Genomic DNA, 19,724 nt, shown 5'->3' with positions numbered 1-19,724 from the left:
TTTTGAGTAACTATTTTACTAGGATAGATAGTATTATTTTATTTTTAAATGATTTTCAAGGCTGATGTAAAGTGCTGTCCTAGAGAGTTGAGCTCTAATTTAGACATACTTTTTAATAAGCTTTGTTTCCTAATTTCTGTGGGAGCTATAAGTTAAATTCTGATAACAAGATTGGAAAAACTGATAAAGACACCATAAATGAATTTCAGAAATCTAGCTCTCAAGGTCAATTTGCTGTGTGAGTGAAAAACCAAAGTAACCCCCAACAACATCACTGTATGACAGTGATCATTGTTCAGAGCTTGGGGCTTTGTAGTTCAGACAGATGGGGATTCAATTTCTGGCTCACTATTAATTGTGTGATCTTAGATAAGTTACTTAACTGCTCTAAGTATCATTTCTTCACCTGTGCAATGCCTCAGAAACTATTTTGAAGATTAAAAGACATTTATGATGGTTAAAGTTAATAGTATAGTGCCTGGTACCTAACAAGCCCTTAAAATATATTTGCTATCTTTATGTTACTGTGATAATGCCCCTGAATCAACTTTAAAATATTTTAAACAATTTACAATGTATCTATTCGAAGAAGTGTCAAAATAAAAGGGAGTGAAATAAAGGTGTTATAAAGGGATCATGGCAGGGCCCTGAGACCTCAGAAAGAGTGGCCATCCATCTAATCCTCAGCTATGACAGGCCAGACACTCAGTTTGTCAGGACACATCTTTTAAAATGGACTCATCAGATCGGGGGATACCTCCTACTTTGGGCTCATTGATAGTGGAGACAATGCATTTGTAATTACAATTCACCAGCCAGAGCACTTTTTCCCCCCATTTTATATCCTAGAGAATTCAGTCATTAGCTGTTTGCACAGTGAGCAAAGAAGCAAATCAGAGATAATTACATTGTCTTACGGAATTTTTTATTCAAGTTTCCTAAAAGCCCAACAAGACCTCCCTACCAAGAAGAGTACACCTTTCTAATAACTAGTGTACTTCAGGGTCTCTTTCCTTTGGTCATCCTGAGTAAAAAATCTTCCTAATCTTTTGCTCTTTTTCACTGTTCTTTTTTTCGGTATTCTATGAACACCACCATACTAGCTTCCTATTACAGCTCTAACAAATTACCTCAAACTTAGAGGCTTAAAACAATGGACATCTCACAGTTCTAGAGGTCGGAAGTCTGAATAGATCTCACTGGGCTGCAGTCTAGGTGTTGGCAGGGGTGTGTTTTCTTCTGAAGGCTCTAGGAGACAATCTGTTTCCTGGCTTTTCCAGCTTCTAGAAGCTGCCGAATTCCTTGGTTCCCGGTCCCCTCCCATCTTCAAAGCCAGCAGAGTACATTGCAAACCAGTCTCTGTCTCTTTCTCTGTCTTTGCCTCTCTGTCTCTCTGTCCGATTCCTTGGCCACTTTCTTTCACTTTTCACTTTTGTGTGTCAAATAACATGTTCACAAGTTCTGGGGATCAGAGGGTGGATGTTTTGCCAGAAGCATTATTCTATCTACCAAAACTACCTAATCTTACTGTGGGTATGGCAATACTATTGATTGCATAATGACATTTTTCACATTTAACAATGCTGTAATTAGATTTCCAGACTGCTCTTTAAGCATTGATTTGGGAGAAATGTAGTCCTTTAGGCAGATTTCTGTAATAACTCATCTTATTCCTTATGTAGTTATAACCTTATAGGTTAATGTTATATTGAAGTTCAAGTACTTTTACTTACCGACTAGAAATCAGAAGATGAGGTCATATATTTCAAAGATTTCCATCTGTAGGAATGAGAATTTCTTTTCCAAAGTTTACCTTTTAAAGTTGCAAGTTTTATTTACCTGGGGAGTTCACTTGCATGGAATTGCTCATTTTCTAAGGATGCTAATTCAGTTACTTATTACTATAGCACATATCTGAGTTTCTTAAATTTTAGCAAGTACTTCAATCTGACTCCTCATTTAGATGTACTCATGCTTAGGTAAATTATACAATAAATCCTCCTTTTTGAGGGTCTTCCAGTGTGTTTGCAATGTGTTTGCATTGACCTGATGAGATATAGTAGGTACTGTTATTATAGGATACTGTATTAAACAGCAAAATATAAGGGCAGAATAAGCATCTTTGACCCAGGAGTGACTTCTAGATGGCATGTAGGCAATATTTTATTGCATTATCTATTCATTTTATAGGTCCTGAACTCATGAATAAATTGCAATAGCAGGGAATCATGATCGTGACAAGGTAAGAAAACTGGGAGAAAGGGCTCAGAAGAAAGAAAAGAAGTATTTTTTTGTGTGTGTATGTGCTTTGGACAAGCCCTTTGAATAAATAAAAATTATCTACATGAAGTCTTAGGCAAACAGCTTTACATCATATTAGATAATTTAGCTAATTGAAAATATGGCTAGAAAAATAACATTAATTTTAAATTGTATTTTGAATGTCAAGTTAGTAAGTGCTTTCTTTTGCATTCCATTATATACTTGAAGACTATTTTATCCAATTAAATACTCTTAAAATTTGTAATCTTAGGCTAAGGTCTGCCTACCAAATTAATCAAAGAAGCAGATTTTGTAGGAATCCCTTTCATAGAAGGCTAATTTTCGAAGATTTATGGCTCCATACTGTCTTCTAGTAGATGTATTGCTTTTAGAAGTTGTACTAACTCTTCTGAGCCATTAAGCTAATGCATAATATTTTATGGATACTGTGTCTGAGAAATTATATTATAACTTGGGAACCTATTTATAATACCTATTCTTTCTTCACTAAAATAACTTTGGAGCTTTATGAGGTAACTCAAGGCTGGTGGCTGGAGAGATAATATTGATAGAATGAAGTAGCTAATGTAGGAATGTCTTGCTTGCTTCCCCTATCCCAGTCAGTCACTATCATAATTTTGTAAGGTATGAGCTGGTAGCCCCATTTTCCAGGTAAGAAAATTGAGTTTCAGACATGTTAAATTTGTTACTGTGGATTAGCTTTTAAAAAAGCATAATATAAACAAGTAGATCTATTCAACTATCTACATGAATATCTGCTCTCAAGTCTCTTCCCAAATCATTTACTTTATCATGACACGATGCTGTGCTTTAGGTATTCTAGATCCTTTACTCCAAATATTCTAGATTTTATCCCATGTTCAAAGTATCAAAATTTTGTCTATGGTAACTCATGAATGTTAGTTTCCGAGGCTGTTGTAACAAAGTACCACAGATTGGGTGGCTTAAAACAACAGAAATTTATTCTCTTAGATTTCTGGGGAAGTCCGAAATCAAGGTACCTGGAGGGCTGTTCTCCCTCACTGAGGCTCTTGAGTAGACTCTTTCCTTGCCTTTTCCTATCTGATTCTGGTTGTTAGCCCGTGGCTTTCCTTGGCTTGCAATGGCAGCACTTTAATCTCTGCCTGGGTCATCACGTGGCATTTCTCCTGTGTGTCTGTGTGTCTTCACATGACATTCTTCCTGTCTTCTTCTTCTCTCCTCTTCTTATAAGGATACCAGTCATATCAGAATAAGAGCGTACCCTACTCCACTATGACTTCATCTTATCTAATTACATTGGTAAACAACCCTGTTGCCAAATAAATTAGTATTCTGAAGTCCTAGGGATTAGAATTGCAATGTATCTTATTTGGGGGACACAATTTAACCCATAACACCATGTGTACCACATTTGGAAGAACATAGATTTTTGTAAATTGTGTTTTTTGACATTAGGTTCTTAGCTTCATATCCAAGGATGTCACAACTAATGATTATATGAAAATAATTATTGTACTTTTTATAAGTAAGTGTTTCTCCAAATTTCTTCCAAGAAATACTCTTTTTAGGGTGCTCTAAGAAAGATGGAATGTGTTATCAAATAATTGTGGGATATACTGAATATTATTCTACATTTTATTCACCGTTCTTGGAGGCCTAGTGACCCTTGGGACGTTAAAGTCACTTGGAAGTCCTGTGTAAAGTCTGTTGAACCCACCCTAAGTTCCCTAAACATGTTTGATGTCAAAAACTATCATGTAACAGTTGTTACTTTGTACAGCCATCTTGGAAAATGCCACATTTGTGGATCACAGCATATATGCTATTGTCCCTTTTCATTATGAACATGGGCAGATGACTTAACCTTTGTATGCTTTGGTTTTCTCAACTGTAAAATGAGAATAATAATTGTAGTTATATCATAAAAATTATTGAGACTATTAAATTAGATGAAACAGGCAAAGAACATGACCTAGTGTTCAACCATGGAAAGAGCTCAATCAATGCATGTTTATCATTATTGTGATGAGTATTCTATTTAGTCAATATTTGTCACTAGACATTAATCCTGAATGGTGCTGAGCTCCAACAAACAGAAGGCCATACTTATTAGCTTGAACACAATTTCTATATAATTTACAGAGTAAAGAGATCTTACTTTTTATTCTCAAAGTGTTTAAGTATTTTACCTGTTTTATTGCAATGCCTCAGGAAACATAAAGAAAAAAGGCTATATTAGAGTTGGTGTAATATGTGTAGTAAGAGGGAATTGTGCAGCACATTTTAGAAAGAGATTTTTGGAGAATGATTAAAATTAAGGTTTCTCACTAAGAATACTAGTCATTTTATTGTGCTATTAATAAAGTGATGCCCCAGGAGCAATTAAAATATACATATAAGGCTGAAGGAGCTTGCAGTAAAAGCCCCAGAATCCTATGCTTTGGATTCTTGTGAGTTTTTTCCTATTGTCTTTTATGTCAGGCATTCACTTGACAGTTTTGTTTTTTTCTCTGTTTCTCAGGCACTTTATTCTATCATTTATTCTAACCACTTGCTGTTTTAAAATATACTACAAACTAGAAAACTGGTAATGAAGGTTATTCAGTTGTTTCTAAAATAGATTGCTGAAAGCTTTTTCCCCCCTGCAGATTCTTTTTTGCTTTTTTTGTTTTTAAAATAATTTATTTAATTGTAAGTTTATATAATTTAATGTTTAATAATGATTTTGTTTAACTGGCTTACAGAATTTCTGAAAATTCAGCATTAGGCTCTCACAGCATACCACATGTGTTAATATTTTTTAATATATGGTTAATATTTTATAACTTTTTTAAAATTTTAATTCCAGTGTAGTTAACATAACAGTGTTATATTCGTTTCAGGTGTACAACATAGCGATTCAACAGTTCCATATACTACTCAGTTCTCTTCAAGATATCCTGCAGATTCTTGAGCATATTTTTCTATGTGGTTGAAATTGCTAGCTCAGTGACTTCTATCCAGTTGGTGAAATGTTCCTGTATGTCCCTTAAAATGATGATTTTTGTGTATGCTAAGGATAGCTCCCAAGCTGCCACTTCACCATTATTTCTTGGTCTCTGAATGCCCCTCTTTCCCCATCAATTCCTCATAATTTCTCCAAATGGGTGCTGACCTGGCTACAACCATGCCTTTTACAGCTAAACTACTCTAGTCAGAAGCTTGTCTTCCTGCCCATTAGGGGATGTGAACTATTCTTCCAGTACAGCTTTATACCAGATGATGGTTCTGTCTTGGAAGAGCTGCAGACATTGCTTGGGGGTCCCCCTTGGATATATAAAAATCTCACTTTATTCTTTGTCAGTCATTTTACTTAGAAGAATCATAATGCTGAAAGGATGATTAGAAATTTTCCATTCAGGTCTTTCTGATTCAAAAATCTTCATACTAATTTCTCAACTGTTAACTATATTAAACCCTGTCTTTCTGTTTGTGTATATGTCATTTGAGGGGATTATTTTTTGTTGTTGTTAGTAAAGAATTATAGTTAAATGTAACGTATATACCAGGTATATATTATCAATTTTCAAAGTGTTCATAGAACGTAGAATGTATAGGCAGCACTAAAAGTATGCTGGAGAGATTGCCTTTTGTTTAATACTTAGGGATCACGTAGTAAGTCAAGGTTATAATTTTAACAACTATTTTATGATTATACTTAGAAGTATGGATTAATATTTAATAGACTGCCAAGTAAAATCACTAGTCTATGCTAGTACTTTTCATACAGTGTTTCATTTAATCTTTCATTGGCCATATTATTTTGGCCTGTATTGCAGATAATGAAGCTAAGGTTCAAGGATTTAACTTGCCTTTCAGAGTGGATAAATGGCAGGGCTGGGATTTGATCTCAGAGTTCCCTGAAACCTCAGCGTATGTGTTTCCTACTCTGCTGTACTACTTTTGATGACGTTAAGGGGAAGAAAAATCAGAGAAGAGATGAGACCAGATTAGCTTCTGAAGCATGAGGATTCAGTGGGCCATGAGTAGGAGAACATCCTTTGTGTGGAGACTGGTGTATGGGATAGAAAATCAGCAAGTCAGAGACCTAGGGTTATTTGTAGGACTTCAGGAGCATATTCTGATTATAATGGTAGGGTTTGATAGGAGAGAAATTTAGGTAGTGTTATCCTCAATAACAGACTGGAAAGTTTAAACTTGTTTCAGTAGGTGATGAAGAATTATAAAGGATTTGATTGATTCCAGGCTGATGGAATGTCATGATGAAAGTGTTGAATTAAAAAAATAATGTGATGACTATATCAGGGTAATTGAAAAGATAGTCTTTGAAGCATGAAAATGAAAAAGGAGTTTGTTGTAGCAATTGAGAGGAGAATGATGAGAACCTAGACTAAGTTAATAAATTAGGAGATTTTTTGAAGGCAGTATCTTTTGAACTTGTTTGGGAATGAAAGAGATGAATGAGAGAATGAGGATGCTGAAATTTAAGTTTTAAATAATTGGCAGGATTGTGATAATATTGACTGAAGTAAGGACAAGGCAAAGCAGTACTTTTTTGAGGAAGAAAAAGTAATGCATTTAGAAAATTGTGGGATGATGATTGGAATATGAAATGGATATGTCTAGTGGGCTATATAAGACAAATGGAACTGAACTCAAGTGTTTGCTGAGGATTAAGGAGAAAAATTAGTCATCTATAAACATTTAACATCCAAGATTTGTGTTCTTATATTTATTTAGTTGTTATGCTTAATTCAAACATTTAAATACCCAACTTGAGCTCTTAAAATTAACCTGAGAACAGAAACATTTGTAAATACAATATGTAAATTTAAGAATAAAAATAATGTGACAAGAAGCACAGATGGAATCTCCTTCACTGGAATCATAAATATTTTTTTTTCAAAATTGTACTTCAACTTTTTTTTGGTTAAAGTTGTCATTCCTTTAGATATTTATGCTCCTACATCCTTTTCTTAGATTTGATATTTTATAGATCATGTTTGACTTAAGAGCAGAGCCATATCTTTCGATGCATAAAATTATGCTTCGAAGTTGAATGTCCCAGCTATATTTAACTCATGAAAGCTATCCATTATATACTCTGAGTACTGCACTGACTACCAAAAACTTGTCCCTTTTTTACCTAAACCTGAGAACTGATATTCACTGTATATTCATCTCCTTATCCTTGGATGCTGTTCCACTGTGGGAAGTGGAAGAGGAATCCAGCGTGCTATGAAGAAAGCAGAAACGTCTCAATCTAAAGGAGACATGATACATTTTTTTTCATTAGCTGTAATTTTACAAACAAATGCAAGATAAAAGTGTTGATCTCAAAGAAAGCAGGGCTTTCTTGAGCAGACAAATAACATGTCAGTCTTCTAGCATGGCCAACCCTTTCTTCTACTCTTGTCCAGTTCTCTCCAACCAAACCTTGTTATGAGAATGGCTCAGAGCATAAAGCCATGCTTTGGGATGAGAAAAACTGTCTTATTGCTTGTTCTCTGGAGGAAAAAGAGAAAGTCCTTCAAAATACTCATATCTAGAGCGATGATTGATCACTTGATCACCACATTAACCTTGACCGCCCTTAAGAAACTTTCTAGTTTTTTTCTTGCATTAGGATAAAACTGGGTAACGCCTGCTTCTTGGTAAGTAGGGCTATTTGAGTAAAGATCCTGAGAAGAAAACAGAAGAAAATAAGAAGAATGACACTAAGTAGCCGTGGCTACTCCTTCTGCTCTTCCATGATTATAAAGACCTGGCTGATCAGATCTTTGACCCTAAAGAAGAGCTCATTTTGCAAGTGATTTTGTTGTTTTAACCTAGGACCATGTGTGGGTGTTTTAAATTCTTTTTCTATTGTTGTTTTGGTTGGGCCGAAAGCTGGTATATTTGATCATGAATATTAGATCTCAGGAGGTCGAAATCCAGATCTAAATTAAGAAGCCTCATGAAATATAAATTTAGAAAAATAAAATTGCAGTTATCTACTTTGAACTATAATTTTTTTAGGCTTTTCAAAGCAGCTTTGTCCTACGAAACCCAAAATATTTTACTTCAAACATTGCTGAATGCAGGTGAACTGTGATTATTATGAAACAAGAGAGGCATTTAGTGGCTGAAAGTCTGACCTAAATTCTTCTCAACATTTCAGGGAATGTTGAAAGTGAGATTGATTGAAGCTTCAGTACTTTTATGTGACTTCAAACATGAAATTAAATGTAAAATGATAGAATGTTGAATGAGTGTGAGTTAGGAGATTTCTTGAAATGCAAAACATGAGGATTTGATAAATTAGATACCCAATTACTTCATCTCATTAGTCCCCTGGGTGTCTGTCAAACTGGACAGCTTTTGAGGTCATTCAGCTTATTTCCTCTTCTGGATTCTATCTCCTTAGGCCGGAGACAAAATTTGGATCATACTCAAGGACATGCTGATGTTCTAGGAGAAACTCTATACAGGGTTTATATAATTAGTGTCCCATTAAAGAATGATGCATAGATTATAATACAGAAAGATAAAATGTCATACTTATTTGTCTTCTTGGCAATGTCAGGCCCATGTAGATCTTGTTTGTGTCACTAGGCAAAATTTTCTCATTGGTAATTTAAAAATTTTGTACTCATGACCTTTATAGAGAGAAATAGTAACAAGACATGAAATATAATGTAATGAGAACACAGCAAGGAATTTAATGTTTGGATTTAAGGACAGTAGAATAGTAGGAGAAAAAATAACCTTTTATTTTTTGGTCTTCTAAGGAAAAAATTTCAATATATGACTTTTCAGAGATGACTATGTCTTTCCAAATGTAGGTATCTTATATTAAAATGGACATGACATCTTTTTCAATGTCAGTAAAATGATTTCTATTTTAGAGATTAGTCAATTGAATTAGTCATTGAAACTGAGATGGAGGTGGATCCTAGTTTTGTAGGGACTGAATCCGATGCACTGTCAGGGGCAGGCAGCTCTCCTGAAAGAATACAAAATAAATTGTGAATACAAAACTAGGTGAATACGAAAATGAATTTCTCTCACACGAGAAAATAAATTACAACAACCTGCACATTTAAAAAAGGTGAAAAATAGCAAAAAACATTTCAAAGTCCATAAAAATGACATACTTCTACAAAGGTTACTTTTTTCCACTACATTTTATGGCTACATACTTGTAGTGTCTGTCATGGGCTGAATTGTGTTCCCCCAAAATTCGTATGTTGAGACTCTCATCCCAAGTATCTCAGAATGAAGATAGGGCCTTTAAGAGGTAATTAAATTAAAATAAGGCCTTTAGGGTAGACCCTAATCCAGTCTGACTGGTCTCCTTATAAGAAGAAGAAGAAAGACACACAAAGGGACACTGGGGATGTATGCTCACAAAGGAAGACCATGTGAGGACACAGTGAGAAGGTTGCCATCTGCAAGCCAAGGAGAGAGGCCTGAGGAGAAAACAAACCTGCTGACACCTTGAGTTTGGACATCCAGCCTCCAGAACTGTGAGGAAATACATTTCTGTTGTGTAAGCCCCCCAGTCTGCAATATTTTGTTATGGTAGCCCTAGGAAACAAATGCAGTGCCTCAACCTTCTCCCTATTAAAATGATTTTGCAATAGTTTTTTATAGAGAAAAAATAGAAAGATAATTCAGCTTTTCTTCTTGTATGATTGATCAAAATTTATTTTTTCATTATTGGGATGCATAAACCACGTGACTTTACATACAGACGTACTGACTTTATGGCCAGTAAACAGAGTAATTGTGATAAATTCTGTTTTGTTCAACTCCAACCCCCCTCAAGCGTTCATAGTTATATATGCTGCATTATTGAGTATGTTGACAAGAGATGTCTTAAGTTTGAACCGTGTTGGTAAATTTCCCATTTTCAATTATACATTGAAATGTTTGATAAATGGAAAAAAAAATCCCACAGATTAGCTTCTAGCTCCATTTATTTCCAATCTTGTTTCTCCTTTAGTGACCACATACTTTGAGTGCTCGGTGCCAAAGGACACATTTATATCATCACATTTAATCTCTGCCTTTGTGTTGCAGAGCTGAGTAAGTCGTCCCAGTGAGCAGTAGGAGTGTTCTTGGAAGCCATTTGTACACTGGGATGGCTAATAGAATGGAAGCTATTGAAAATCATTTCAATATATCTGACTCCATGTATGCCTAATTCAACTTCCCCTTAGCCAGATTCCTGAATTGACACAAGGGGGGTGTGTGACAGAAATCACCATGGGAAAAGACAGCAATTATATTCAGTTTCAGTTGAAATATCTTTTGCAAGTTTTATGAAAATGTAAATGTAAATACAATTGCTAGGGCCCCTCCTCAGGCTGAGGAAGGAGCCTTGAAGCTTAAGCTTTATTCACTACTGGGTAAGATGGCTTCTCAGTCTCCGGAGGTTTGCCTAAATTCACACAGTGATTAATGGGGACACTGCCCTAGGTCTCTTTCTCTATGCGGTTTCCTTTTTCTCTTTATTTTTCAAAGCATGGATTTATGCATTTTTGTTCTTTCTACTATATTTAAATGTCATATGACAATTAATTTCAATTAAATAGTAATTAAATACAGATATTCTGTTGGAGACTCTAATGCCAAGAGGAAATAGGGTCTTGGAATATTTGCATTAGTAGATTATTGTTCACATTATTCTGTTGAGCTAAGGCCTGTGCTTAAAAGAGAAAATAAGCATTTGAAGTTGAAAGGTTTAAATCCAGATACGGAAATGAAAAATCAAATGGCAGCATAACTCAAATCTAAAAAGTTAAAAAATGTAACCGAGTTGTCCTTTATTCCGTTGCTGTTCTCTGGCTACATATCTCTTTGCTGTATATGTAGTCATTCAGATGCCAGGTTTATTTTACGTTTGTGGATTCAAGTTTTGCTCTAGAATATAGATTGTCATTCTGTAATTTAGAATTTTTTAAAACTATAGTGGAATAACTAAGGAAATCTTTGTTGGGCTACTTTATGTTTCATCATATATTTCTGTTTGTAGAACTTCATGGCCCCTTATATAAACTTATTTGGGGAGAGCTGTGTTACTCTTGACAATGTAAAAAAAATAGAATTTTCAATTTCTTGGTGGAGCAGTGCAGGCAGGGCAATAAGAAGAGATGCCCAAATAGAATAGTGATTGCTGCCACATATTTGGGATTTAGTATGTCCTCTGTCCATTGTGAAACATCCTGCATATATTAACTCATTTAATCTTTACAACTCTGAGCATTATTTCCATTTACACTTTATAAATGAGGAGACCAAGGCTCAAAGATGTAAAGTAACTCATACAAAGTTGACTTAAACCCAGATATTTTTACTTCACAGTCCATGTGCCTGACCGTTGGCTTATCCTGCTGTTTTCTCTTTGAGAGTGAATCAGTGACGGCTGCAAGAAGCTGCACACTGTCTAAACACACTGAAAACAAGCAAGGATGAAAAAGAATTCCAGTCGTTCCAGAGAATTCTAAAGCATTCGTGCTTCTGAGATGCTGACTAGAGGAAAAGTACTGGAAGTAGAAGTTGTAGTCTTGTTTGAAAGCACTCAGCACCATAAACCTATAGCATTTATGCATCATGCCAAACTGTATCATAAGAAACTCATGATCAAAACAAAATCATGAAATTTATTCATTGAACTAAAATAAAGTAGCCATATAGTGAATTCCCATGAGACTGGTTGAGCTGGCAGAACTGAAGGTGCTAAAAGAACTGCTTTTGATGTCTTTTTTTTTTTTTTCCTTCTCCAGTGTGAGCATGGTAACAGCCTGCTAGAAGAGATGGAAACTAGGAGACAGGAATATGAATCTGACCTGACCATCACTATCTGATTGAAGCAGCGAGAAAGTAAATGGAACTCCATGCTTTAAAATATTTTTAAGTGTTTTATGTCCGATTCAAACATTCAGCAGTTGTTATGTGGTAGGCAATACAGGACATTATTTTAGGATTTGAAGGAACTTTATAGAAACTTATCAGAAATTAAATATAATTAAGAAAATTTAAACCTGTCTTCTTCCAGGAATAAAATAATGCAGATTTATTTGCATAGAAACAGGCAATTAAAATATCAGTCATATAATTTGAAATGTACTATGATGAGTAGAGTTGGTAGTAACAGTATATTGTCTAGTTTCTAACTAGCGTGAGGTCTCTTTGTATCACAGAAAAAAAGTGATGGATGAAAGAAATGATAGAGTGAAATTCAAAGTTGTTTTAGAGAACATCTAAAAATGTGATTAGCTGACTTATCTACAAAGAATATATTTATTTTTAATACCATTTAGTGTATGTGTTCTGTAAAAGATTTATCCCATTCACAGTTGGAGGGAGATAAACATACCCCTACTTACATTTGGGCCTTTTTCTTCTGTTGTGTGATTCATGCTATCCAACCTTAGTTAGATCCTTATTAGGACTTGATTGCTCTTTTTCATTTTGTGAGGGAACTTGTGATATTTAATGTAATATGTGCTACCAATTTTGGTTTCTCCTCAAGTCCCCAAGCCACGCACTCAATGCTTTGTTGGTTGTCTTTTATCCTTCTGGGGGACCATCCCTTGTGAACTGGGCTAGCTCTTTCTCTCCTTTAAAAATGACCATTGATCTCTTCTCCTGAACCTTTGCTTAGGGCCACTCTTCCACCTCTTATTCTGATCCCATTCCCTTCTGCCCCCTTTGCAATCTGCTTACATCCTCAGTCTCTCCCTGTTCCACTGGCTCTTTCACCTCTACTTGCATCTAAACTAAAATTTCCACATCCCAACAAGAATTTTTTTTCAGTATTCTATCTGAGTGGTTTCTCTTCATTGATGTTTCTCTTATTCCCATCACTTGCAAAATCCAGTTCCTGAATTCTTTCACTAGTCAATTATTTTTTACTCCTCCACAGTCTGGCTTTTGGAATGACCTGCAATGTTTGGCAGTATTGATCGGCTCCCCTTCCCCACCTGAAACTCTGTCCCTTGGCTTCTGTCACATAGCTCTGTCTTGGTTGTCTTCATTGTGTCCAGACTTGCTAATTACTTTACCTTCTCCTCTGTACCAAATGGGTGAAGGTGTTCTGGAAGGTTTTGTCTTTTCTCATTTGTTTATTGACTTTTTCCGTCCCCTGGAGTCCACATGAACTAGCTCTGGCTTACTTTCTGAACTCAGCTCCTACTTCCCTTCTTTGGCATCAGTATGCTCCCATCATTCTGGCCTTCCCTCGGTGAGAACCGCATGCGCACTTTTCTCCACATGTGATTACGAAGCATGGATCTGGCCCTTCACACACTCTGGTCTTTCCTCAGGTATCAGTTCAACTGATTACTTTATATGTAGTAGGTCTGCTGTCTTGCTGCCCAGTGAAATCAGCTATAAAATGAGCTTGTACTAGATGTCCTCTCAAGTTCGTTCTGGATCTTTAATTCTGTGATAGACCTAAATGACCTAAGATGATAGAGTTAAAAGGCTGCTCTAAGCAGAATACCTTCAAGTATCCCCTTCATCAACTCTGTGTCCGCAACAGCTAGAATATAGTTGATGCACAGTGGATGCTTGATGAATAAATCAGTTGTCACTGTGTGACTTAGGATAAGTCACTTCTCTTTGTACTTCATCTTTGGTGTTTATGCTTCAGTTTTGCTTTTTGTTTTTTTAATTTCTTGTGAGAAGTGACACGGATAGTCTAATCCTTTCAGGACCAAAGGTAGCAAGTGTTAAAGAGGGCACATTAACACAGATATCCTGGCACCATTTTCTTGCATCCTTGATTTAATGGATTTCAATAGTTGACTTTTTAAACTTACTTCCAAGGAATAAACTTCAGGAAATAAGGAAAATCAATAAAAGACTGACCTCTAAGGGCATAGAATTGTATAAATTGGTCATTTACCTGACAAACATCATTTTAAAGGTTTTCTTAGGACTCCTATAAAATGAAATACACTTTTGAGCTTCAGCCTCTGAATCCATGAATAAATATTTCAGCTTTCTATCAATGATTTTACTGTAGGAACATGGCCGTAAAATGAATCCTTTGTATTAAAAAAATACATCTAAATAAAAGGAAATTTAGTCTCTTTTAAAATGTAGATTTAACTGTAATTTGTTACACTACAACTGCTTTTAACCGCAAACAAATTAATTCCATTTGTGAGATACTGTAATTGCAATAAATTGCATGTTAAAGGACAGTTCAGAATTCTTATAATGTGTTCTCACAAAGTAAGAACATTTACCAGTATATTTTAGTTTTAACACATTAACAATAATAAATCCTAATGTCTTTCTTCTAAAGAATGATTTGGTTCCTTTTGTAAGAAAAAGATACAAGCCCATTGTTAAAAAAAATAGATAAGCAATACAGAAACATTCAAGAATAATAATAAAAAAGTTATTCAAATGTAACCACTCGGAAAATACTATTACCAATATTATGCATATGACATTCTAGTCACGTCTTTATGTAAGACTTGACTCCTTAATTTCGTTTCGAGCCATAACATAAACTCCTGTTTACCAGCTGATTATTTTCCTGTGTATATGTATATACGTTTGTATGTATATGTGTGAGTGGGTGTATACACCACACACACACACACACACACACACACACACACACACACACATTTTTTATCTTTAAATATATGAATGTGCATAAATATATGTGCACATCTTATTAATGTATATATTTAAATAGAGAAAGGGGCTTAATATTTGCTACTAATGGTCAAGTTACTTATAAATCAATAAAAATGGTTTTACTAATTGGTGTGTGATGTATAAAAGAGGCTACTGTTTCTTAATGTTTCTGTGGTCCTCGTTTTTATAGAAATTAATTCATTCATGTTTGTCATGATGTCTTTATTTTATGTCCAATTAATCAAAATTCATAATCCAGCTAATAGAACCAAAGTGATGGCTTAATGAAATTAAGGGGTTATTTTGTATTCATGTGAAAGACTAGATGGAGGCAGCCTAGGAATGTTATAGAGGCCCAGTTGTATCCCCAGAAACCAGACTCCCCTGCGCTTTCTCATTGCAAATCGGCTGCCAGAGTTCAGCCACCAGGTTTGCATTTCAAGCTGTAAGTAAGAAAAGACAAAGGGCACAATGAAACATGCCAGCTTATTAGTTGGTTTCTTTCTTTTGAGGAGCTTTCTTAAAACTCCTTCCAGCAATTTCCATTTCCATTTTATGGGCTTGAAATGAGGCCATTCCTGGATGCTAAGGAAGGTGATTCTCTTAGTAAAGAAGTGGAGAAAAGATACTGAGCATTGCAAGTCGTGGACTCTGCCACTGATATTTTCCTAATTGCTTAGACAAAGACTGGCTTGATTTTTTTTTTCCTTAGGCATTAATGAAATCATTTTTGTGTTTGTTTGTTTCTTCAGAAGTTTCATGTTATAAAGCAGATCCATGAAAAAGTTGCTGAAGTTGTTTTAGATTTTTGTGACCTGATTTTGAGGATAAACAAAATTGCAAGCATCTGTTTTAACTGGAAGCATTAAAAAATTCCTTCCTTGTAGTTCTTGAGGCAAACATTGTAATTGGATCACACAACACCCCTTCACCTCTTCCTTCTTTCATTTCTGTCTTGTCTGTAAAGTCTGGAGAGATGAACACTTTCTCCCATGTTTCTTGCTGGTAGGGTTGGAAAGTTCACAGGGTTTTGGCTATGGACATAGGAGGAAGTCTGCTAGGAGTGCATATAAGATGATTTACTTTTCATTAAAAGGGGAAAACCAGGGGGAGACATTACCCCTTTGTCCTCATTCTTGCCCCGAATACACTATGATGCCTGAAACCTGAACATCCACGTTGAGAACACGAAGGACTATGCATGAAGGAAAAAACCTAGATATTCACAGTTTTAAGTCCTAATATTGTTGAGTCACTGGGCCAAGGTCTATCTCAGAACCTAAATGCATTGTTAATGTGAAAAAGTGTTTGTCACTCTAAGTTTTTCCTTTACTTTCGGGTAAACTCTTGCCCAATTGATGCTTTATCTGTTTCTTCACTGAATCAAACTAAGGTTTTTGTTTTTCTTTTTGAAACTTTGGCCTGGTTTAGAGTTGTAATCAAAAGCCCCTATGGGGAATGCTTTATCTGTGTACACCATGCGTGTAATAGGAAAACTGTTGTGTGCTCACGTTACCTGCTTTGAGCTCAGTGTGGTTTTATGTGGTCAGGCGGACTTAAGTTTGAAATCAGAATTTGATCTTGAGGAATTAAATCTAATATACGAACAATAATGACTACATCTTGGGGTTTTTGTGATATTAAATGTGATAATATGGGAATACATATTGCCCAAACATTGGCTTTCTCCTGGAGTACTTTCAAAATGACCAAATGATTCCTTTTTGCTGAGATTCAGTTTTCTTTGAGACAAACTATGATTTTTATGTTGGGATCATGGAGTTTGGAAACTCAGAGAAGACAAGTATTCAAATCCCACTTGTATGAATTATGAGCTTGGGCTACTTAGTGATCTTTCTGAACCTCTGTTTCTTTGCCTGCATCTTCATTGTCTCCAGACTTGCTAGTTACTTTACCTTCTCCTCTGCATAGTAACACTTATCCTTAACTAAATGAAATGATTCATGTGAAAACTCCTAGCCTTTGCCATGCTGCGGTGCAAGTAGTAGATGGTATTTGTTCTTCTGATTCATTTTAGTTTTCTACTCATAATTACATTTTAGAGTGAATGGTCCATATTTTGAAATAAATTCCTTTTGATACTTTCTAATCAATTAAAAGAAAGTGAACTAGTGACAATAAACAAACATACAGAAGGGTTGGGAAATATTATGTTCTCTTGAACTCTATATTCTCATTGACTGAAACCGTATTAATAGATTATCAAATTCAAAGTAATTAATATATAATTAGTGCAGGATTACTAAATACCACTTACTTTTATATTAATAATTCATAGGATACTTTAATATTCTTACAATTACCATGAAGAAACTTCATTGTTCTTGCACAGTAGATTTTTTAAAATGTTCATTTGAATTTTATGACTGGGTTTTTAAAAAACTGAGTTTAATATTTATAATATTGGGTAGGTAGATAGGTCCTTTTTTTCATATATTTTTTCAAAGGGACCTTTAGTAGCTGCTATTTTGAATATATAGTACATTTACAAACATTATTGGTATAATTTTGATTTTCTAATTTTTTGATTACCTAGCTTTAAACCCCACTGGTGTATGAATAATACAGTTTTAGGAAAATTTTTTGATGGTAATTTTCTAAGGAACATATTATTTGCAAAACCAAATCTAGGTTCTTCTTTTAATTTTCTTTATAATTTTAGGAAAATAGCATAACTTTTGTTCCTGTCCCTATCAGGTCTCCCTTACTGAAACCTGATCGTACTTTGAAGAGCCAGCAAAGCTGTAGGTTGCCGTTATAATGCTCCTAAAAATACTGTGTTTATCTAAGGCCACAGAATTGTCCTCACAACAATCAATGCTTAAATATGGAAAAAGTACAACTCTGCTATCATCACAATATTGCATCTTTTCCCACATTTTGTGGCCTAACTATTTCCAGCAGGAATGGGGATTCTGTGTCAGCACTTTGCCCAACTATGACTTAGCACTGATCAGTATTCTTGCATTGTAGGCTGGGAAGAAAGTGCTTTTCTGTCCTTATCTGTTCTGACAATTTGATATATTTAGGTTTATCTCATGAATATCATTTGATGTTATTTTTGGCATTTGGTAAAAATAGATGTTTTTCAGCTGTACAGAGCTATAGTTTATAATAAACTTTATATTGCAATGTTCGAGGAAGAAATTATGACGAATTGAGACCATTCTCTGCCTGTAAGCCAAATCTCACCATTTTTACACTTCTCATTTAGCCTGGAGGGGAAGTTGTATCCTCCATTTGGGATTATTTCACCTGGCTATTCTTAGCTCCAGAAGTTTGTCACCATCAGCATGATTAAAAATACTTACCAAGCATCTTTTTTTTGGTTCTTTATCTGAGTGAATCAGCCTCAAACTTTTAGATCGTCATGAATATTGGCAGAGAAAACCAAGGTGGTTTGGAGCAATTCAAAGTCTTCTCCAAGCACACCCAAACCATTTAACTAAGGTTGACTTTGATGTTATGGGTAATCTGACTCAATGATAGTTGAAACTATGTAATGATAATTAAAATACCAACCCACAAGTTCAGTTGTGTTTTCTTTTTTTAGGATTTGGAAGACATGGTCCACAAATATGTTATTTAATATATATTTAATGCCTTGTTTTTGCAGAAGGCCGTGCATATTACTATGGGAGGCTGCTATAACACTTCTGGGGTAGGAGAGGGTCACATAATAAGCCCACTCAAAGGACTAACTATCTCTCCTTCCACAAACCTTAATGTCTTTTCTCAACATAACTTAAAATAAGGAAGAGGCTTATATTTAAGTTTAAGGGACAGTAAAACCTATAGGTCCAATGCTGTTGAGTTAATGGAATAAGCACTCGTGTAAATAATAAGATCTGTGTGGGTTGAGGTAAGGCAAAGGGCTGCTTGACCAAAAATTTGTTCTCAACCTGTCTGTCAAAGTTTCTGAAATTTTCATGATTGGCAAGACTTTAAGTGTCTTTTTTTCAGCTTATATGGAGGTTTGGCATAGGCCTTTAGATTTAGACAACACCAGTTGTTGGCTTTAGCTCCAGGCTCAGGGTTTAGAAGACTGATTTGCTGAATGCCATCTCTTGTGTCATTTCCAGCAAACTTGAACTCATGTGAGATCATGTGGATTCGCCATCATGTGATGGTACGTCTAATCACTGTAACAATAATACAAACAGAGTATGCCATTTATACTGATTCTGAAAATTTGAACATATTTTTATGATTATAAAAGTTTTAAGGGGTGCCTGGGTGGTGCTGTCGGTTAAGCACCCTGACTCTTGGTTTCTGCTCAGGTCATGATCTCAGGATTCTGAGATCAAGCCCTGCATGGGGCTCATGCTCAGTGCGGAGTTGCTTGAGTTTCTCTCTCCATCTCCCTCTGCTCCTCCCCCCCCATGCTTGTGTGTGCTCTCTCTCTCTCAAATAAATAAATAAATCTTAAAAAAAAATAAAAATAGATGAAAATTTTAGAGGTAACAGAGTGAAAAATCTCATGTGATTTTTATGTTGAAATAAAAGTGTATGTTAGTGTAAAATGCTACAATGAGGAATAATTGTGAATATTCTTATTAAGAAAAATATTTATCAAAAATTCCCAAATAAATTTGGAAGTATGTTGAAATCTAATGGATCTATGAAGAGTGACTGTACTAAATAGATAGCTTAGGAAAAACATATTCTTTTTGAACCCACTAATATTTTTATATAATTTTAATAAGAGAAAGCAGAATATAGTTACATGACTTCATAATTCTAATTTTTAAGAATTAAACAAGTGAAATGTTCACATTGAAAGTCTTCACATC

At 35.1% G+C, this 19,724-nt stretch overlaps 1 protein-coding gene across 3 annotated transcripts in view; it reads left to right on the top strand.

Moving 5' to 3' along the window:
- KCTD8 (potassium channel tetramerization domain containing 8) overlaps positions 1-19,724 on the top strand; it is a 234,377-nt gene that overhangs the window by 43,482 nt on the left and 171,171 nt on the right. The window contains exon 2 of one of the 3 annotated variants that reach the window (XM_027597444.2): positions 12,036-12,147. The exons of the other annotated variants lie outside the window; for them this stretch is intronic. Coding sequence (XP_027453245.2) covers positions 12,036-12,040 — 5 coding nt within the window. The 3' untranslated portion in view covers positions 12,041-12,147. Of the gene's footprint in view, positions 1-12,035; positions 12,148-19,724 lie in introns of those variants that run through there. 3 annotated transcript variants of the gene reach the window in all.

This window comes from Zalophus californianus, chromosome 2 (genome assembly GCF_009762305.2).
Source record: "Zalophus californianus isolate mZalCal1 chromosome 2, mZalCal1.pri.v2, whole genome shotgun sequence".
NCBI lineage: Eukaryota > Metazoa > Chordata > Mammalia > Carnivora > Otariidae > Zalophus > Zalophus californianus.
This window is presented reverse-complemented; position numbering and strand designations above follow the sequence as displayed.